General features: G+C 42.5%; 1 protein-coding gene across 1 annotated transcript in view; it reads right to left on the bottom strand.

Annotated features, from left to right (window-relative positions):
- LOC308081788 (low-density lipoprotein receptor-related protein 1-like) overlaps nucleotides 1-23,724 on the bottom strand; it is a 285,687-nt gene that overhangs the window by 45,600 nt on the left and 216,363 nt on the right. Inside the window, exons 42-50 of the mRNA XM_080423412.1 lie at nucleotides 15,334-15,523; nucleotides 14,460-14,664; nucleotides 11,484-11,676; nucleotides 5,340-5,465; nucleotides 4,650-4,778; nucleotides 2,931-3,050; nucleotides 1,928-2,041; nucleotides 1,646-1,795; nucleotides 525-647 (exon numbers count right to left, since the gene is read on the bottom strand). Coding sequence (XP_080279538.1) covers nucleotides 525-647; nucleotides 1,646-1,795; nucleotides 1,928-2,041; nucleotides 2,931-3,050; nucleotides 4,650-4,778; nucleotides 5,340-5,465; nucleotides 11,484-11,676; nucleotides 14,460-14,664; nucleotides 15,334-15,523 — 1,350 coding nt within the window. The remainder of the gene's footprint in view (nucleotides 1-524; nucleotides 648-1,645; nucleotides 1,796-1,927; nucleotides 2,042-2,930; nucleotides 3,051-4,649; nucleotides 4,779-5,339; nucleotides 5,466-11,483; nucleotides 11,677-14,459; nucleotides 14,665-15,333; nucleotides 15,524-23,724) is intronic.

A 23,724-nucleotide genomic window follows, 5' to 3' on the forward strand; every position in this document is an offset into this window, starting at 1 on the left:
TTATGTTTGGTTGCGCTCGGGTGTTGCGCTCTGAAAATAGCAGATCTACACGTTCACAACACGTCGCAACGCGTTGTGACCTAGTAGATCGTCTGTTTTCAGCATGCAACCAAGTGTAAAATCAGCCATTACGACGCCATCAAGGCACCGACAACAAACATTTTAGTCGACTAAATAAACTGTACATTTACTCGACGATAATTTTATGATATTTAGTCAACTAAAACTAGACTAAAACTAAAACATTTCAGATGACATGAATATGACAAAAACTAAATGGAATTTTATTCAAAAGACTACGAATAAAACTAAATCAAAATTTGCTGTCAAAATCAACACTGCATCAGTGGTTCTCCAACAATTTCATGGGTTAGGGTTATTTTTGAGGGGGTGAGCGGGGGAACATAGAACCCGGACGGGGAACGTTCAATAACTGAACACATACACATACAACTTGATATCCTTATAGCTACAGATCACACATGGTATTAGAGCGTCTTATTGAATAGAAACGGTCCACTGACCACAGCTGGCCTCGTCGGCTCCGTTCTCACAGTCGTTCTCCTTGTCACAGGTCCAGCTCATGGGGATGCAGCGTCCGCTGGGACAGGCGAAGAACGGCGCCGGACACTTGGTCTTCGTACTCCCTGTTGGGAAGAAGACGGACGGACGATAAGGACTTGAAAGCAGTGGTTGAAAAAGTACTCAATTTTTTTACTTAAGTAGAAGTATCAATACTGCAATGTAGAAGTACTCTGTTACAAGTAAAAGTCCGGAATTCAAAATTGACTTGAGTAAAAGTACCAAAGTATTGGTATCAAAATGTACTTACAGTACCAAAAGTACAAAGTACTCTTTATGCAGAATGTCCCATTTCACAAGTTCAAAATGCATACAAATCTTTTGAAAATAGCCGATCTACAAGCTCACAATGCATCGCATCACGACGCATTGTGAGCTTGTAGATCTGCTATTTTCAAATGGCCAAAATATATATAGGGCTGAATTCTGGTTAGTGTGTTTTGCGATAATAATCAAAGTCTAAAAAGTAACTAGTAACTAAAGTTTTCAAAGAATTGTAGTGGAGTAAAAGTACAATATTTGCCAGTGGAGTAGAAGTAAAAGTATGGAAAATTGGAAATACTCCAGTAAAGTAAAGATACCTCAAAATTGTACTTAAGTACAGTACTTGAGTACATGTACTTAGTTACTTTACACCACTGCTTGAAAGTGAGACGCAGGACAGTTAAAAAAAACTGCAAGCTGGAGCTTATTTTAATGAATGAATTAACGTTATTTTAAACAATCTGTATGGTAGAGTATGTTAACACAATATGGTTGGAGATGGGCTCCCAACTCTTCCATTGAAACATTTAGACCCTGGTACAGTACAGTCTGAAGCTCATAAGCACAATATCTCACGTTATGGCCGAGATGTTTGGTCTCTCACACGGTAGACCCGGGTTCCAATCCCAGGTAGGACAAATAAATTACGGATTGCATCTTTAGACCATAGCAAGTACTGTAGCATTGACAAATAGACAAGTACAGGACAGACTACTTTGTTTTTTAACATTTTTAATGCTATTTTCTCTCACAGGAACATTGAATAATGTGCATATAACAGTACATAAATAAAACATACCTGGGCAGTTTCTCTCATCGGACCAGTCTCCACAGTCATTGGCCCGGTCACACCGCCAGGAGGGGGCGTAGCAGAGCGTGGTGAACTCACACTTCTGGAAGGTCACGCCCTTCACACCCAGACGGAAGTAGCTGGAGCAGTCGGTGGCCGCTACAGGGATGGAGGGGGGGGGAGGGACACATCGTCAGCGTTAAATGATAGCACAGCTAGCCTGGGGTGACCGGTCACATAACATGGCTATAACCTAACAAGGTTTAGTTAATGTCATGGTCTTGAACGTACAGCAGTTCATCTCGTCGCTGGCGTCCTGACAGTCCACCTTCTGGTTACACTTGCTGGAGTTGGAGATACATCCTCCGTCTCTGCACTGGAACTGCTCTGCTGAGCACAGCGTGGCTGTAACGAAACGCACAGGAAAACACAACACAACATGAAAGAACATGTTCAAAAAAGGTGCTGCAGACCCTGCCCGTATCCCAGCATCTGTCCATTGGTGAGATACAGTATGTCTAATTTATGATATGATTTATGATATCCATTTCATCTGTTCTCGATTTTTCTTTCACCCTGACCTTCATTGTGAACGTGAACTTTTACCATTTCATCCCTGAAGTCAATCATCTCTTCGGGACAGTTGATCATACTCGACAACTTTTACACGAACATGAACAGATAAAATAACTTGTGTCAAAGGAAAGGGTTTTTAAGTTTTTTTAAATACACTGTTTAAAGGTAGGGTAAGTGATATTTTTTGGTTAAAACAAAAAGCTGTATGTTAAATGGTTAAAGCACTATATTCTGATAGGAATCATTGCTATAGACTAGAGTGTTTGTTCAGTCACAGGGGTCTCCCTGTCTCTCCAGCTCTTTAATAATTAATTAACATTATTAACATTATTAATTAATTAATTTACTGAACAAACACTCTGGCACTCTATGAGTACTATCAGAATATAGAGCTATTTAACACTTATTTCAGCCAAAGAAAATCACTTACACTACCTTTAATTGTTCAGTATGCAATAACACAAAACAGTTTTTGGCCATCCGGCCTTCATCAGTGTGTGATGTGTGACACAATGATGAAGGCTGGATGGTCAACATTTTTTTGGCATGCTGAATTAAACAAAGTAACCAAACTTTTCTGAGTGCGACCCTTTTCCTTACACAGATGTTTATAGACTAGGACAACGCACCATGCGGTTAGAGCGCAGTGGAATCCCTACTAACAAGACTTGTAAAAAGTTCAAATAATGTGCCCAGGGGATCAGGTCCCGTGACTCACTGTTGCAGAAGAGTTCATCAGAGTTGTCACCGCAGTCGTCCAGGCCGTTGCACCAGGTGTTGTGCTGCACACAGCGGGCGTTCACACAGCGTCTGTAGCCCTTCTTACACTCACGGTTTGCTGAGGACCACACAGGGAATAATATACAATTATGAAACATTACATGTTGGAATAATATAAAGAATAGAATGTTATGGCTGGTGGTGTATTACTGTGACAAAACATGGACGCAGGGCCGCAGACTGTAGTTCCTATAAATGCAATTAATTGACAAGTGACGTTTTGAGCTAGATCTCTTCTTTTTTTTCTTCTTTTTTTTGGATTATTTAATGATAGGATAGTAAACCCGCGACGCCCTGTCAGGCTACTTTGGGGCCTACTAGGTGTCTGGACCGATACGCCAGCGGTCCAGGCCGAGCTGGATCTCTTCTTGAGACTGAAGTCTAAAGCTCCTCTTGAGAGCCAAAAATTAGCATTCAAGGGAGATACAGTAAGCAGACCTTTTTTAGTTTTACTGCCCGCTTATTTTGGTGCAACGCCTGCTTTAACCACTTTTGTGTCCCTATTTTGGACATGTCGTCCATATGTAAAGTTCTCAAAAGTCCCCCCCCCCCTCCAAAAAAAAAGAAAGAAAAGAAAATAGTAGATCTACAAGCTCACAATGTGTTGCAAATACCACAACGCGAGCGTGCATATCTGCAAAGCGATGTATTGTGGATATAGCACGTGTAGATATAGCTAGTTTTCCCTAGAATACACACGGATGCTGTGGTTTGAGTGGTTAGGTTGTTGTGCAGACTTTTCCTCATAAACTGTTGTTTATCCTGCTTTGCACCGGCGACAACATGGATATGCACAGCATTCTCCTCTGAAATGTTTTGTCTTTTACTCATTCACCGGAGAGACACAAAATGTATCAAAACCAACTACTTCCAATTCAGCAAACACGCACATCCCATTACTTGTCCCCGGGCAAGGGTCAACAGGTTTAACTAGGGTAAAACAACCCTCAGTTTTAACACTCCCTTTATCTGGAACGAGTTACACAACGCACTTTAAATACTGACTCCATGATTTCACTGGGGCAATTTAGAAACCTGTTAAGGTGTCTTATTGTTTTATTGTTTTTAATACTCTGTTCTTTGCTTGCTTTTACAGTACACACCTTGTTTTTAATTCTTATATTTTTTTATCCCTTGATTTTGTAACCCTTTTTTTCACCCAGTGCCAATTTTCTAAGTGATCCTGGGCACTACACTCCCCCTACCAGCCTAGGGAGCCCAGGGCCGAGCTCATGCCTCCTTCAATGCATGAGAGCCAACTGACCTTCTTGTCACCTGACAGGGGAGAGTTTCCCTGGTAGGACGTAGCGCGTGGAAGGAACACGTTATTCCAACCAGTTCCTTTCCCCTCCATCAGGCGCCCCGGCTGACCAGGGGGAGGCAGTATAGCGACCAGGATTACTACATGTTTTTGTGAGGGTATTAACTACCCTAGGAGACACGGGGAAAACACGCAAACTCCACACAGAAAGGCCCTTTCGCCAACCCCACCTAGGGGTATGGGCGCTGGTGACACGGAGGAGAAGACACGCCCCAAGCGCCCACCGAGTCCCCGGCGGGAATCGAACCCAGGACCTTCTAGCTGTGAGGCGACAGCACTACCGACTGCGCCACCGTGCCCCTTGTTTTTATTTATCCTTAAAAAAAAGAGACTCACCACAGTAGGACTGCTTCTCGTCAGACTTGTCCTTACAGTGAGCCATGCCGTCACATGTCAGAGTGTAGTTGACACAGTCCCCGTTGCCGCACTCAAACTCATCAATGCTGCTGCACGTGGAGTTCAGAGCTGAAGGGAGGCAAACATAACACAACGTGTTCAAAAACCTTTAGTATTAATTATCTCCATATTCTACAATTTGTTTGTGTTTTTTCCGTACATTAACGCCCTACCGCAAAGCAACGCATTTTCAGCTGATACTTTTCAGGATTCAAAATAGCAAAGAATATCAGATCTACAAGATCAAAACGCTTTGCGTTTTCGAGCTTGTACATTAGCTATTTTGGATACTTTTGTGTGAAGCTACTAGTATGATCAATTTCTACCCGTTTATATGATGTTTTTGCATAGTATTGTATATTTGTCTGTCATTAAATGTTTCGATGAATTGAGTACAAAGGACCCCAATGGAAACAAGCCATAGGCTTTCTTGGGTTTAAAATCCTCTTAACAGACCTTGTATTGAACTGTACTTCTCTGTGCTTGTCTTTGCAAACTGTTAATAAAGTATTCAATCAATCAATAGTGGGGGTATTCATTTACGAAAAAACACAAAAGTTAGAATATAGGAAGATGAAGAGGTTTCTTCCCCCGACAGTGTTAGGTTTATATCAGTTGTATTATTATTACCTATGCAGGTGTTGTCTTCTAAGAGCTTGCGGTCCCCACGGCAACTGCAGTTGACTCTCCCCTCAGACGTCAGCAGACACAGGTCCTGACAGCCGCCATTGTTGACCCGACACATGGAGAACTCACCTGGCGGGGGGGCACACACACACACACACACACACACACACACACACACACACACACACACACACACACACACACACACACACACACACACACACACACACACACACACACACACACACACACACACACACACACACACACACACCTTAGAAAATATTCGTCCAAATTCTGGCGGTGTTTGATGAGTTGTGAGCTTGTAGATCGGCTATTTTCGACAAAAGAAGATTTGGTGGACAGGGAAAAAGGGAAGGGACCAAGTATACTCCCCTGGGGTACTCCGGTCAATGGAGTACAGTATATACTGTAGGGTTTAAGTGGTTTAAGAGATTCAGCCGATTTTTAATTCCAAGACGAACAGGGTGTTAAGCCTATGTGTGCCTGAAAGTTGCGCTACGTGTGAAGGTAGCTCTCCACCAAATAGACTAATACAGATTACTACAGACAGGCAGTCGAATGAAGTCAGGAGATCAGTCGGTTGGAAGGCGTGAAAAGTAGTTGCTGAATGCACCTGAGAGCCGACACCGACAGACGGCTATGGTGCTAAATATAGCCTCTGGCTTGATGTCTTTTTCAACAACAGGCCTGCTGCTATCCAACAGCTTTCACCGCTTAACTACAACTTGCGACCAGACGCAACATTGTACACACCACCCATTCAACAGCAGATTCTCGGTAACGGACGCTTTCCAACACTTACCGCCACCAGCGTCTGTACGGTGGAGAGCTATCTTCAGGCCTCTGAAAACAAACTTAAGAACTAAACCGTTAAAAAATAAATGATTCAAATCGCCCTGGATTCCATTTTCCTGGATAAGGATTCAAACAGACACCTGTGTGACTGAATGGCTCCTCCGCCGTCTAATCTAAAGTGACACAAACTAAATGGGATTTTTGCAATTACCACGGGCCCATGGTTTGTGTACATGTGCGGGTGCACGTGTGTGTGTGTGTGTGTGTGTGTGTGTGTGTGTGTGTGTGTGTGTGTGTGTGTGTGTGTGTGTGTGTGTGTGTGTGTGTGTGTGCGCCTATGGATGATGTTGAGAGTGAAAGAGGGTTGGATTGGGTTCAACGCGCTGAAGCAAAAAAAAAAAGAAACGTAGGGATTTGATGTGAAGTGATGGAGACTAGCGTGTCTCAAACAAATCTTCACGTCAAGGATATATATATATATATATATATATATATATATATATATATATATATATATATATATATATATATTCAAAGATTTGCACATTTTTTTTTTTTTTTAATAACAGATGGCTACAGGCTCATAGCACTATGAGCTTGTAGATCTGCTATTTTTGAAAACATGGTGACACACACACTAAACACTATATCAAATCTCAAATCTAAAGTGACACGATGCTTTCCCCCCGGAATGAATGGGTTAAACTGTTCCTCAAGGACCTGTGGGTCCCCGGACCACACTTTGAGAACCAGTGATGGTGACAAATTGAATTGAAGAATGATAAAATTAGATGAAGGGATGGAGGGGTGGGGGGGAAGTGCCTACACGTGTTAGAGTGTGTGTGTGTGTGTGTGTGTGTGTGTGTGTGTGTGTGTGCGTGTGCGTGTGCGTGTGCGTGTGTGTACGCAGCTCCTTTCAGCCATGTCACATTCTCAGATTACTTTCAGCCACCTCATTAACTCTACTGTTGAGGCAGAAAAGTGTGTGTGCGCTTGCGCACGTATGTGCTTGCATGTGTGTGTTCGACTGTGTGTGTGAGATTGCATCCTGGATGTTGGATTTCCTTGTTGGAATTAATTGCGGTTTATTGAAAGGACAGCGGATCTAATGAGACAATGTGTTGTTTACAGTTTCTAATCAATACTTCATTGAAGCTTTCATTATTTTTAGCTTTCTGTTCCTTCAGCTTTAGGTTTCGTTGCTTGTCATGTGATTAAAAAGAATCAGGGTGATGACAGGCTGATGAAGGATCATTCATCATATCCATATCATTCAAGATATAAATATTGTTGTTGTTGGGCATGAACCTCTTATCTCCATATTTGATAGTTTTTTTTCGTAAATTAACGCTCCTACTTCATCATACTACAGCGTCACACAAAAGTATCGAAAGCAGCAGATCTACTTGAGCTTGTAGATCTGCTGCTTTTGCTACTTTTGAATTTAAAGACGAGGTGCCGTGATTTTCAGTGATCCCCCCCCTCAAAACATAATCATCAGGTATTATGGTTATACTAGGAGGAAGATTTTTTTCAAAAAAGTGTACAGAAAGCGTTAAAATAATGTTTTTATGTGGACACGCCTCCAGTTCATTAAGTATACCTGGTTCTCACCTTAGCACCTCCTCCACCACCTTAGCACCACCCACCTGTCCTAGTCCCTCCTCCTCCTCATGCCCACACCTGTTGTGTTATGATAATGAGGGGGAGGGTACTATTTTACTATGTCATTAAAGTGCTGTTTTTCTATTGGCACGTTTGACCCTCAAGGTTTCAGCCTCCAGGTAGAAACTCAAAATAGTCAGAGAAGACATAAAACACCATAAAAACACCACCAGGGGGCACCATAAAAACACCACCAGGGGGCTTAATGAAGTTCTATCAACCTCATAGACACATGAAAAACAGAAAAAGTGCAAAACCATGGCACCACCTCTTTAAGAGGATTTTTTAAAATGAAAACTTTAAGAATGCTAAGATTTCACTGCTGCTTACACTTTACAAGTGTGAACCCGCAGTGTCATATACTATTAATAATAATTTAGTCATTTACCCCTCTGGGGTCTTTTCTGTCACTGTGCATTAGCACAGATACGTGAAATCAACATGGAGCAGTGGGTGCTATTAATACAACGCCCCAGGGGGGGGGGGGCGGGCAGGGGTTAAGTGATGCTCAGGGACACATTGATTCACTAAGTGGGTCGTAAATAACGTGTAAATAAAGTGACTAAAGGAGGGCGTATTTTCTCTGAGAAAAAAAAACGATGTGCAATTCACAAAGGGGCAGTGGTGTAAAGTAACTAAGTATATTTACTCAAGTACTGTACTTAAGTACAATTTTTAGATATATCTACTTTAATGGAGTATTTCCAATTTTCAGTACTTTTACTTCTACTTTTACTTCATCTCAGAAGCAAATATTGTACTTTTACTTTTTTACGATTTTGATTATTATTACAAAACATACATTAACCACTTCCGCCCTATATACATTTCGGCCATTTGAAAATAGCCGATCTACAAGTACATTTTGTAGTCTTTTACTTGTAACGGAGCATTTCTATATTGCAGTATTGATACTTTTACTTAAGTAAAACACTTAAGTACTTTTTCCACCACTGCAAAGGGGCGTGTAAATCACTCAAATGTGTGGATCACAGTTGTTCCTCACGGTCAGAGGCGCGTTCATGTGGGAGATCATTTGCATTGCTCCACGCCCCGACCATAAGACCATCAAGACCATAAAAGGCAACCTGGAAACGGCATGACGCATCGCATTGCATGACAACTTGCAGATCAGCGGAAAGCGAGTCCCTCACGCGATTAAACGTTAAACGTTAATAAAGTAAATAGCCAACTCTAATGTCACGTGTTAGAAGTTTACAAGGTTTAATCCCACCACCAAATAATAGGCTAATAAAACAACAACGAAAGGATATTATATACTGTAAGCCTTTTCTACTGAACACTGCTCACCTTTACAGAGGTAAAAGGATGATCCTGCAGGGCATCCTGGCACGCTACTATCGGATAGATTACGGACCAGAGCTTTATTGATTACTGAGGGGAAATGTGTCTTTTGGATTAATAGCCTATACATCATTCTCCTACGTCGGAACAGCTAGATTTCATCCACTGTTTCCTCATCCGATGGTAAGACTTAATAGGCTATTGTGTGTGGCGTTCATGTGATCAATATACACAGTACAGTATCATAAATTAATACCATGACACAATGGAGGCTATGCGTTGCATTTAGAGCTGAATTATTAGGTCCCTCAGCGTGTTTGCCCGTGTCGGCCGACTCAGCCAAAGTTTCACGTAATGATGAAAATAGTTTGTCCGCGGCCAAATAGGGGTTCTTGACATGGAAAAGTTGGAGCACCACTGATATAGCAACATACCGTTAGGATTTAGATTTTTTTTTTAGGTATGTAGGCATTTGGCCACGGACCCCCATCTCAAAATGTTTTGTTCCAGGGACCCCCAGAAGCAAAGAGTTAACACATTGTGTGACAGAGGTTTATTAAAATAGGGTACATCTAGTGCCAGCATATCTTCCATCCATTTACGCTGATATGTTGCGTGCTGTAGAAGTCCAGATGAGGACGTGCATGTAAACAAAGCCTGCGTGCGAGACGGCGGAAGGTCCCGACTAACGCCTGGAACAATAATATTTCTAACGCGATCTTCCATTGCAGAGTGATCGCCGATCGAAAACGGCTCATTTCCACCACGTTAAAAAGAAATGGAGATATTAAGCTTTTAGTCAAGGAGTTAACATTGGAGCGGCCGACCGGAAGCATTTTTGACATGGATCCACATCCGGCCTCTCCTTCTTAGAGACTCCTTGGATGATCCCAAAGTTTCGTTAGAGCGCCCCACGAGGGAAAAATATTTTTTTTAAAAAATGGGCCAAAAATGGTCCGGACCGTTTATGGCACATAATGCATAGCTTCTCAAAAACGGTCCGGACCGTTTTTGGCACTAACCGTGTTAAAAATGTTCGCTTTAAAAAAAATATACTATATACTGTGTTGTATTGGTGATTTTGTTAGTGGTGGGACGCTATTTTAAAGACGTCGCGCGCACGTCGCTTAACACCTACACTACAGGTCACACAATGGACAATTGATATGCATCTCTAGGCTCATTGCTATGTTAATTCATGCTGGTGTGACACCCGGCAGTCGGGAGCCTTTGTAAACTTTGTTGAGGTGTGAATTAAGGGTTGTTTTAAAATCGATGCGTGTGCGTGCGCGTGCTCCTGCTCAAAAAAGGGGTTGCACGGCGTGTTTCCGCGTCCCAAGACCAATGCATCCCTGATTTTATATATATATATATATATATATATATATATATATATATATATATATATATATATATATATATATATATATAAAATAGCAGATCTACAAGCTCATATTTTTTTTTGACACAGATGCGTTCCCGGAGTGAATGGGTTAACCCATTAACACATTGACCGCCAGAGGTTAATCTCATAATGTACTCACCAGTGCCAACGTTTTATTGTTGTTTTTTGTTTTTTTCACGTCGCCATAGATCTTGTTAAAATCCTTAAGATTGAGCCGTACACGGTCTGTTTATATCGGCGACATCTCCCTGCGTGTACCAGTCCAAACCACGTGTCAAACGGAGCCGCCATGTTTGAGTTCTGACCGTTTATGTTAACATGGGAAATGCGAGGATGAAAAACTACATAGGTTTACAGGGCTTTTTGTGTACGACTTAGAATGGAGGCAGACGGGAAACAAAAAACGGGATCGCACTTCCGGTTGACTTCGGGTGGTGTTACACTGAAAATGGTCCCCCTAGAAAATTGAAAAAAAAATCGAAAAAAAGGAAAAAGCACCACAGCCCGTAGGCTACGGGATCGGTGCTTAACCGTTGGATTTAACGGCCCGTAGAACTACGGGCCCGGCGGTCAATGTGTTAAGACCTGGAACGCATATGTGTCACTTTAGATTTTTTTTTGGCTATTCAAAAATAGCAGATATACAAGCTCATAGTGCGGCACCGAGTGCCGCACTATGAGCTTGTATATCTGCTATATCTGAAAAATCTTGAAAAAAAATGTTTTATTTTTATTTTCAAAAAACTGTTAGGATTTAGATTTTTTTTAAAGAATTGCCTCAGGTCTTAATGGGCTAATGCAGACAGACAGACAGACAGACAGACAGACAGACAGACAGACAGACAGACAGACAGACAGACAGACAGACAGACAGACAGACAGACAGACAGACAGACAGACAGACAGACAGTCAGACACTTGGACACTCCTGGATGGAGAGGAGGAGAACTCACAGCTGTTGGTGTCGTTGGCCACGGCCACGATGCCCATGGGCTGCTGGGGGATGTCTGCCCGCAGCACCTTCATGTCTCCGCCCGTGTACTTGTCCGCCCTGAGGACGGCCCGCCTCACCCAGTCCGTCCAGAAGATGTAGTCCCCGTACACGGCCAGGCCGAACGGGTGCACCGGCTCGTTCTTCAGCACCACCTGCAGGGGGCAGCGCACACCCAGACACACACACACACGCACGCACGCACGCACGCACGCACGCACGCACGCACGCACGCACGCACGCACGCACGCACGCACGCACGCACGCACGCACGCACGCACGCACGCACACACACACACACACACACACACACACACACACACACACACACACACACACACACACACACACACACACACACACACACACACACACACACACACACACACACACACACACACACACACACACACACACACTCACTAGTACAAGTGGTGGAAAAAGTACTCAAATGTGTTTCTTAAGTAAACGTATTGGTATCAACATGTACTTAAAGTACTGTACCAAAAGTAAAAGTACTAAAATATTTGAAAATAGCAGATCTACAAGCTCACAACGCGTCGCAATTTTCAAATAGCCTAGGTATAAAATAGGGCTAAAGTGGTTAATGTATGTTTTATAATGTAATCATTTATATCTAATAACTAGTAACTAAAGTTTTCAAATAATTGCAGTGGAGTAAAAGTACAATATTTGCCTCTGAGATGTAGTGGAGTAGAAGTAAAAGTACTGAAAATTGGAAGTACTCCAGTAAAGTAAAAATACCTCAAAATTGTACTAAAGTACAGTACTTGAATAAATGTACTTAATTACTTTAATTACACCACTGCCTGCCTGGCGCCATTATTTTGGGTATGTCATTATATAGGCAACAACTGTAAAAAATAATGCAAAATGTTGCGTTGTGTGATCTACAACAGCGTTGAAGAAATCCAGCCTCGCGATAGTTCAGGTAGGCATGGAAGGCATTCATTCAGCGTTCAACTCACTCAGCTGCTTCATTCTCATTTGCTAACAAGCTTACACATACGCCCTCAATCTAAATGGTTCACATATCGGCGGTCTCTATAAGCAGATCACTGTTCACACTTCATGTTCAGCTTGATCACAGCTGTTCCTGCTGCGTTCTGTTTTCAAACTCCCTCCCTCCCCTGCCTCCTCCTCTGCTATTTAAGTAAATGTATGATTCTGTGGATGGTATGATGTAATATCTGTGCATCTTGAACGGCTTTAAAGGAGAATTCCTGACGAGCCTTTTCCTTACCTTTATATGATGTTAGGTACAGTACAGTAGAGTCCACCGCAGCTAAAAACCAGAGCGGCCGTTCCATATGCGCTAGGTCGTGTTATCTGACGTTCATAATGACAGAAACCTCGCCACAGTGTTTTTGTCTCAAATGGGCCGCCGTAGTGTTTACAAGCGGCTTGGATGATATCACGGGTGAGATCTCGTCTTGCGAGACTTCCGGAGGGGCGTATCTAACACAAACACTGTGGACAGTTTTCTGTCATTGTGAAAGTCAGATTTTGTGTTGTTTTGTGAAAGATTGCGAAAGTCAGATCACCCCAAAAAAATTAAATTAGAGGGATAAAAATACACAATCTAGCGCATGGACCGTCCGGTCGGGTTTTTAGCTGCGCTGGACTCGGGATGGAGTTATGAAAATGTTCTACGGTACCACTCATCCTAGGACATAATAACATCAAATAAAGGTAAAGAAAAGGCTAGTCCGGAACTCTCCTTTAACTCTTTGACTGCGGTTGACTCGATAACGCGTCAATTGCTACTTTGTCCAGTTGGCCGTCGACGTTTTGGACGCGCGTTCATTGTTTAATCTCTGATCGCGCTATTCTGCAATGTTTCACTCTAAGAGTCGAGTTCCACTTACTTCACCCACACTTGCATCCGGTTTTATGACGCAGATTCCGTTTCCGGTTTTAATTTTTTTCCCACGGTCATTTTCGGCCAGAATAGGGAAACACACGGTTTTTCACACGGTATAAAATACGAATGGAGAGGTCCACTTCTATAATCTATAGTCTGGGTGACGAACAGTCATCGCCGTCGTGTATCACATCGTAAATTTTTGCAATCGGAGAATCTGAGAACACGTCACATCCGGTTTCATGTATTTCACTGTTTGGCTCTGTTGGGGGGTGGGGGGCAGCGAGTCAGCGAGCTGATGAAAGCGTCGATTTGCTGCTCTCTACTGGTGGAACCATCGTATGTGTTCAAAACCGCAGCTAGACTTACTATATGAAAATTAAATAACAAAATAACAAAAAATCGCTGGCACTGGGGGGAGTACTTTATGAAAATACTCTGGCAGTCAAAGAGTTAGGGTACATGTGTCTTTAAAGGGCTCAATATTTAAATGTGTGTTTCTGTGGATTGTATGTTCTGTGGATCTGTACATTAATCTATGCTCTTGAATGTTGATGCATAACACTGTATTTTATGCTCTGCTTCTGGGGAGGTTTGTGATCTCAGATTCTGTGTCATGTCAGGTAATCTGTAATATCACAGGTAATCTGTAATATCACAGGTAATCTGTAGTATCACAGGTAATCTGTAGTATCACAGGTAATCTGTAGTATCACAGGTAATCTGTAATATCACAGGTAATCTGTAATATCACAGGTAATCTGTAGTATCACAGGTAATCTGTAGTATCACAGGTAATCTGTAGTATCACAGGTAATCTGTAGTATCACAGGTAATCTGTAGTATCACAGGTAATCTGTAATATCACAGGGGCAGAGTCACACCGCCAAACTGAATGCAATATCATTGCAATAAATGGTAAATGGTTAATCCTGAGCTGAAGTGTCTAACTGAACATGCAGTGTACTGTACAGCAGTATGTCACTCACATAGAGTAAATGTACTTAGTTACTTTACACCACTGTACTGTACAGTAAGTAGTGTGTCACTCACATAGCGGTGAGTGCCGTCGTACTCGCAGCGCTCGATCTTATCCAGCGTGGCGTCGGAGAAGTAGAGCTTCTCGGCGCGGTGGTCTATGGCCAGGCCGTTGGGGGTCCGGATGTCACTGCCGATGATCACCAGCACGTTGGAGCCGCTCAGCGTGGCCCTCATGATGCTGGGAGACTGCTCGTTCCAGTTGGTCCAGAACATCAGGCTGAGAGAAGAAGAAAAGCAGTGTTCATTTTTTATCTCATTCCACCCAGATTCGGCACAAACATGTGGAATGCACTACCACCAACAGCCATTGAAAACCGCCAAAAAATAGCACCTGTCTGCAATTTGCAACTGGACCTAGACAAGTCTTCTAGCTTGCCAAAATAAATTACCCCCCAATGTTTTTCTGTAAATATACTTTTTGGCCGCAGACCCCCATCTCAAAATGTTTTGTTCTAGGGACCCCCCAGAAGCAAAGAGTTGAGTTACAAATGTTCACTTTCAAAAATATATATTCAAAGATTTGCACAAATTTTCACAATTTTTCTAAAAAAATAGCAGATCTACAATGCGTCGCACTGAGCTTGTACTGTAGATCTTGTAGTTCTCCACTAGTCCCTCCATAACATTTTTGTCTGGTTTGTATTTGTTGACAAAATTAACAATATATTTAGTAATAGTTTTAGTCATAGCTTAGTTTTTAGCCATTGTTGCCTCTTTCTTAAGAGCGCGCCTCTGACGCGCCTCTGACCGCCAGGCAAAACGTTCTTAATTTTTTTTTTGTATAGTTTGTTGGTTAATTTTTGACGTAGTAATGGTCTTATTATTCGTTTTTTAGGTCTTAAAAAAGTCCTTAAATTGTAAATTGAACCCCTGCTCCCTCTCTGACCTTTGACACTCGTCCAGGACGAAGGCCCGGGGGTGGTCGTCTCCGGACATGCTGACCACGGTCTGGCGGTCGGCGGCGCCCCAGCGGCTCTGGTCCACCGTGTGGCAGGTGATGGTGGAGGTGGTGTAGCTGGTCCAGAACAGCATGTCCCACGCACGGTGGTACGCCAAGCCCTCCACCGAGCCCACGTCTGGAGGAACACACAGTAACACGGGTTAGTTAACCCATTAGAAATGCCTTCTTAATCAGTAGTTCTCAAACCTTTTCGTGCCCCCAAATTGATATACATATTTGGCCGCGGGACCCCCCATCTGAAAATGTGTTGTGCCAGGGCAGGTGCCCCCCCAGAAGAGAAGATTATTCCTGGAAAGAAGCCCAATAAACCCACGGTGAGGCCTTTTAGGAGGGCCTTTCAGGCAAGCCGCAAGTGGAGCCTGCAGTACCACCACGGCCATAGCTGAGTGGTTAGTGAGCCCGCCTAGGGAGCCAGAGGCCCTGGTTGCCCCAGGTACGATTCCAGGCCACGCCAGCATATGTGCCGATGATATGAAATTTGTCCCTGAGCAAGACTCTTAACCCCTAATTGCTCACAGGCCCTCATTGGAAACAAGCCCGCAAGGACTTTCATGAACGTCCTGTTAAAAGGAATTATCCTTATCCTTACACCATCACACCGGAGTGAAATGATTGGAGCGGGAGAGTCTGGTGCAACGCTCAGGTCCTGGACCTGGTGAGACGAAGGAGGAGCCCGGCCAGGAGGCCATCCACAGAGCCTAGTCCCTCCACGTGCCAGAGCCTCCCCGGTCCCGGCAGAGTAGTTCCGGAGAAGCGGATTGAGTGGCCCTGTCTTGCCCTAAGAGGACTGACCGTGGGTATAGCTACTGGGACGTAAGTCGGGGCTTGATCAACCCCGGCTGGGTCACCTGGGCGAGGGTGTATGTTGTTGTGAGACCCGTAACACCTGTTGACCCCAGGCTACAACACTGATGATACGTCCCAGGTGCATCCATGTGATGTTTTTTATTTATAGTTCACTGGTAGGCGGGTTTCTGAAGTGCCACAGCCCTCCTGACACACACAGAGTAGAATAAAATGGTACCATTTTATCATGAGCATTAGGGTTTCAACCTATCTTCATATCATTGGTCCTCACTAATGCTCATTATAATATGGTACCGTTTCTGTCTACTCACTCTGTGTCTCAGAGGAGGGCTGTGAACAGTTCAGAAACCTGCCTACCAGTGACATCATCGATGGGGAATCCAAGCTAATAGAAACTGCAGGCTTTCTATTCCTGGAAAGTTACCATGCTATAATGGAAGCCATTGTTCTCGGGATAATACAAATCTTTATTTTTTATTTTTTATCTTGTTTTTGGGCGGTGAAACCGCCCCTATAAGTGAGATTTGGAAAAATTTACATTTTCCTGCGCTGTGATCTGGGCCCAGGAAATTTGTACAATTATCCTGCGCTGTGATTGGCCAATCACAGTCTATTCAGGACTGTGATTGGCCAGTGTCACATGACACATGTGCATAGCCCTATATAAGAAACCATAACTTGAAAAAAACCAAATATTGGTTTTTTTCAAGTTATGGTTTCGTCCATCATAAAGAGTGTTTCAATAAATGTATTTATCTTTTGTACATTTGATTGGTTGACTCCATTCAGTATTGTGATTAGCTAGCAAGACACCGCCCACTTCACACAGGGTGTGATTTTTTGTCTGCCTAATGATGATGTCACTGGTAGGTGGGTTTCTGAACTGTCGTCCTTTAAGTACACAACTCAAGTAAATGTACGTACAGTACGTACGTTACTGCCAACCGAGGAACATGGTTCCACATGGATGGTGGCTCCGTACTAATAACCTACAGTAGAAGGAACACAGTGTGTGATTCCAGGCTTTTCTCCAACAAACAGCTCACCAGAAAAGGTCACGATAGCAACCAGAGAGCATAGAACTTTCCATGGCTCTAGTCTACCTCATCAATGAGACCAGAAGGGAATGTTCAACTTTTGGTTGTTTTTTTTCCTCTTTTTTTTCTCTTTCTCTTCTGGACCTTGAGATGAGTAAGAGGTTGAGCTCGTAGGTCTCCACACCCGGCTCCACAACGCTCTCAGAGGACACAAGAGTACAGCCAACACGCACTGGCAGAAAGTAATGAAGTACATTTCATCAGTGGTGGGAAAAGTACTCAAATGTTTTACTTAAGTACTGTAAAAGTATCAATGGAACATTGTATAGATACTCTGTTACACGTAAAAAAATCTGTTATTCAAAATTCACTTGAGTAAAAGTAAAAAGGTTTTGGCATCAAAATATACTTAAAGTAAGTAAAGTAATTAAAGTAGTCATTGTGCAGAAAGAATGCCCCATTTCATAAGTTTTCGAAATGTATAAAAATCTTTTGAAAATAGCAGATCTACAAGCTCACAACGCGTCGCATTGTGTGTTTAATATGCCTGTATGGATATTCATATGCCTATATGGTGAAGTGAGAGGGAGCCAAAGTTATAAGTGAGAGGGGAGAAGGGTAAGAAGGGAATGTCTTGTTTTGCTTGTGATGTTCTCGTTAACTTAAACCATTAATTTATCTCGTACTCTCGTTATGTTGGGTGTGAAGTCCTGTACCTGTATGCATGTTCGTCTGTACGTATGGATAAAAAATAAGTACTGCATATCCCTGTCTAAGAACCCTTCTCTCTCTATGCCGAATTTAAAAAAAACTTAAAAAATGAACCAAGCATTGCTAAATTGCAGTGGTGGAAAGTAGCTGAGTACATTTACTCAAGTACTGTACTTAAGTACAGTTTTGAGGTATTTGTACTTTACTTGAGTATTTCCAATTTCCAATACTTTTACTTCTACTCCACTACATCTCAGAGGCAAATATTGTACTTTTACTCCACTACAATAATTTGAAAACTTTAGTTACTAGTTACTTTGCAGATATAAATTATTACATTATAAAACATACATTAACCACTTTAGCCCTATACAGTAGCTACATAGGCTATTTGAAAATAGCCGATCTACAAGCTCACAACGCGACGCGTTGTGAGCTTGTAGATCTGCTATTTTCAAACATTTTAGTACTTTTACTTTTGGTACTTTAAGTACATTTTGAAACCAATTATTTTACTTTTACTCAAGTAAATTTTGAATTCCGGACTTTTACTTGTAACGAAGTACTTCTACATTGCAGTATTGATACTTTTACTTAAGTAAAACATTTGAGTACTTTTTCCACCACTGCTAAATTGTGGTATTGCCATTGGGAGTTACTTCTTCTCCCACCACTCTGCCAAAGTGGAAGAACACACAGTTCTTGTAGCGGGAGACACACAACAGCTGCTGCACTGCTGAGAAACATTCCCTCACTCTCTCTCTCACACACACACACACACACACACACACACACACACACACACACACACACGCACCACGCACACGTGTGCACACACACACACACACACACACACACACACACACACACACACACACACACACACACACACACACACACACACACACACACACACACACACACAGAGAGGCGCACACACGTGCACAGAACATGGATAATAAACACTCTCTCCGGTCAAGGCCCGTGAGGAATTGCGTGTTTCAAAACAACTCACTCATGCACACTACCGTGCCAAAAGAATTGGTAAGTCAGTCAGTCCTCCAGACCTGAGTTGTTATTGCAGTGAAACACAGTGAAAGCTACAGTGGAATCATCATCATAGAGAACAGGCCAGCCTGGGCAGGACATAATATAGGATATGACCTCAGCCACACATGATCACAGCACTGGTCAGAGGCCAGAAGACAAAAAAAAAAGAAAGGCATTTGAAAGTCATGATCTCCAGGTTTACTTCCCGTTATCTGTGTGAAGTAGGAGGCCGCCTTTTTAGGAGACTGGAGCAGAGTTCTCAAATTCTGCCTGAACCCGAACCCTACCTGACCCTAACTGACGTTTTCGGACGGGGCCGGGCCCAAAATCTATAGCCTCACGTAGCCAGACTATATCACTGCGTGGATATGAGTCTGGTGCTTCTATGAGGACGCTTTTTTGAGTGGTGCTAGCCACTCCAAGGACTGACTTTGTGTGTCTGTCCGTCCGTCCGTCCGTCCGTCCGTATGAGCACGGCCTAAACAGCTGCAGCTGATTGCAACACTAAGATGCAACCAGTTACACTAATTAACTCATCAAAGGCACCACTCTCTTCACACTGGGTGTGATTTTTTCCCAAGGGGCGGGATCAAAAGAATGGCTCTGGACGCAATTGGTTAGACCTACTGTACAACCAACTACCAATTACAGTCTCCCATATTTGAATACTGGGCCCTGATTGGTCACCCCAGACTTCGGGGGCAGGAAATGGATTCACAACAGAGCGGTGTCAGACACAAATCACCGAGGGCAATTTTTATTTTTTTGCACTGGCAGATTCGTCTGGGTCCCAGGCTACAAAATCTATGCTAATTGGTCGGGCCGGGCCAAGAGCCTCGGGTTCTGTGAAGAAAATACAAATAAATCTATACCCCCCAAAAAAGACATTTCAACTGCCCCTAGGCCGACGGAAATGGCAGTGGAAGTGTAGCCTGGTAAACCCTCCCTCCGGAAATCTCATTTCTATTTGATTCCAGGAGTGAGTCTGGCCTGATCGCCCATTCTGCAATATTGGCTGTGGGTTGGGCGGGAGTAATACCGTTGACTGACAACCCCTTCAGCCAATGATAATTTTTCCCCTTCAGCCAATCAGCAGTTCACCAGTCTAATGTGACGCAACGGGACTTTTGAGACAGCCATGCCCAAAATGGGTTGCCTTATTCGGATACATGGGTGTCTCTAAATTTTTATTTTTAAATAGGCTTTGTCATGATTAATTGACCACATATATGAAGTTAAACAACTAAATTCTATCCAAACGATATATTATAAGTAAATTCCGTGCCTCAAAATAGAAGTTAGAGAGCTTTTTGAAGTAAAAAAATAGCGGAGAATATAGCGGACAAGAAAAAGATGGCTGCCGTTCGTGTTTTGGGCTCACTCGAACTCGCCACCTGATTGGCCAACTGTCGCTGTCAATCACAGAACGATGTGCGACGACGCTGATAGGCTCGGTTAGCTGGTAATTCCACTAGAAACCCCCACAATGGGCTATCAGGCCAGACTCACTCCTGGAATCAAATAGAAATGAGATTTCCGGAGGGAGGGTTTACCAGGCTAGTGGAAGTGCTGGATGCAGCTCATTATAGTGAACTTTACTCAGGTATCTAGTTTGTCGCTGTCCGACCTTCCTAGCCCATGTTATTAACTCATTGCCTGCCATGGACAAATTAATTCGTCAAATCTGCTATGGCCCAACCTGCCAAAGACGAATTTGGACGAGTTAAAAATAAAAAAATTTTTTAGATTTTTTTCACACAGAACCAGAGATAACGCCATCAGAAGATGTGCTGCTCCATTCACTCTCTGGTTAACTTATTGCTTAAAGATGCTCTATCTCGGCTCCTGTGTACTTTAATTTTTTTTTACACTATATATTTTTGGCAAAACATGCTATTTTCAAATTGCCACAACTATGGAACGGATTACCGCTATCGGATCATTTTGTTTCCCCCCCATTCTACGAGACCCCTGTGTGTGTAATGAGGGGATCACCGTGCGGATAGCATTCACAGAAAATATTCCATGATTTTTCAAAGGTTGATAACATCGCTCGTTTTAGCTGGCAGTGGCGTAACACTATTACACTAATACTCTGGCAGTTAAAGAGTTAAAGAAAAACGGGCGACAATGGCCAAAACTCAATCAAAAGTTGAGAGGCCGTTTTCAAGATGTTCAATCTGCTCAGTTCAAAGCATGGAATGGAAGGAATGCATGATTTGGGTAAATTTTGGGTCAATTTGCATAAAGTTGTTTAAAATGACTGCGATGATAATGTTATATCTACTTTTGCTGGGGGGACCCCCTGGAACCCTGCCACGGACCCCTGGCCCTGGGTGGGTCCCCGGTCCCCACTTTGAGAGAACCAATGATGATGTAACCCCATATGGTGCTGTTGTCTCTGCTATTACCACTCACTAAATCAACAACAAAAAACATCTTATGAAATGCAACACTAAATCTGTTGGCACCACGTTTCCTCTTTTCTTCAGTGCTATTAACCCATTAAGACCAGGAACGCATCTGTGGCATTTTAAGATTTCTTTAGGCTATTCAAAAGTAGCAGATCTACAAGCTTGTAGATCTGCTATTTTTTGTGGAAAATCTTGAAAATGTGTTCGAATCTTTGAATATTATTATGCATTTTGAACTCAAATCTTTGCTTCTGGGGGTCCCTGGAACTAAATGTTTTCAGATGGGGGTCCGCTTTTGGCCATTTTGGGAGGTCCTTGTCATGAAAAAGTTTAAGAACCACTGATATTATAGCAAAATATATAAATAAAAAATAAACTTTTAGGATTTAGAAGACATTTGTAGATTCCCCCAGAAGCAATAAGATTTGAGTTAATCTTGTTCGCTGTTCGATGTTAACTTAAAAAATATATATATATATATATATATGTATATATATTTAGAAAAAATATCAAGATTTTTCAAAAACAGCAGATCTACAAGCTCATAGCGCGGCACTCTGTGCCGTGCTATGAGCTTGTAGATCTGCTGTTTTTGAATAGCCCAAAGGAAATCTTAAAATGACACTCAGATGCGTTCCCGGTCTTAAAGTGTTAACGGATTGTAAATCTCAAAACATGCTATTTTCAAATTGCCACAACTATGGAACGGATTACCGCTATCGGATCATTTTGTTTCCCCCCCATTCTACGAGACCCCTGTGTGTGTAATGAGGGGATCACCGTGCGGATAGCATTCACAGAAAATATTCCATGATTTTTCAAAGGTTGATAACATCGCTCGTTTTAGCTGGCAGTGGCGTAACACTATTACACTAATACTCTGGCAGTTAAAGAGTTAAAGAAAAACGGGCGACAATGGCCAAAACTCAATCAAAAGTTGAGAGGCCGTTTTCAAGATGTTCAATCTGCTCAGTTCAAAGCATGGAATGGAAGGAATGCATGATTTGGGTAAATTTTGGGTCAATTTGCATAAAGTTGTTTAAAATGACTGCGATGATAATGTTATATCTACTTTTGCTGGGGGGACCCCCTGGAACCCTGCCACGGACCCCTGGCCCTGGGTGGGTCCCCGGTCCCCACTTTGAGAGAACCAATGATGATGTAACCCCATATGGTGCTGTTGTCTCTGCTATTACCACTCACTAAATCAACAACAAAAAAACATCTTATGAAATGCAACACTAAATCTGTTGGCACCACGTTTCCTCTTTTCTTCAGTGCTATTAACCCATTAAGACCAGGAACGCATCTGTGGCATTTTAAGATTTCTTTAGGCTATTCAAAAGTAGCAGATCTACAAGCTTGTAGATCTGCTATTTTTTGTGGAAAATCTTGAAAATGTGTTCGAATCTTTGAATATTATTATGCATTTTGAACTCAAATCTTTGCTTCTGGGGGTCCCTGGAACTAAATGTTTTCAGATGGGGGTCCGCTTTTGGCCATTTTGGGAGGTCCTTGTCATGAAAAAGTTTAAGAACCACTGATATTATAGCAAAATATATAAATAAAAAATAAACTTTTAGGATTTAGAAGACATTTGTAGATTCCCCCAGAAGCAATAAGATTTGAGTTAATCTTGTTCGCTGTTCGATGTTAACTTAAAAAATATATATATATATATATATATGTATATATATTTAGAAAAAATATCAAGATTTTTCAAAAACAGCAGATCTACAAGCTCATAGCGCGGCACTCTGTGCCGTGCTATGAGCTTGTAGATCTGCTGTTTTTGAATAGCCCAAAGGAAATCTTAAAATGACACTCAGATGCGTTCCCGGTCTTAAAGTGTTAACGGATTGTAAATCTTTGGGCTCGTCTCTTTTCTGCACACTCACTAAACTGTGCACACACACACACACACACACACACACACACACACACACACACACACACACACACACACACACACACACACACACACACACACACACACACACACACACACACACACACACACACACACACATCTATGCACTAATAATAATGACCTCGTTAACTCTGCGTAAGAGAGCACGAGAGCAAAGCTGATATTTACGACTGCGTTGAGTTTGCACGATTTTTATGGCACTTATTCTAGGTGTGACGATAACGCGGCAAGACTGACTGCACCGCCGGCACTCAAGTCAATGGTCAATAATTACCCTGATTTGCAAGACAAACACTTTGTCTATCTCTCTCTCTCTGTCGCTCTGTATATATTTACATACCTGCGTGCAGTGGTGGAAAGTAACTAA

This window comes from Gymnoscopelus braueri (assembly GCF_963280865.1).
Source record: "Gymnoscopelus braueri genome assembly, chromosome: 3".
NCBI classification, from domain to species: Eukaryota; Metazoa; Chordata; class Actinopteri; order Myctophiformes; family Myctophidae; genus Gymnoscopelus; species Gymnoscopelus braueri.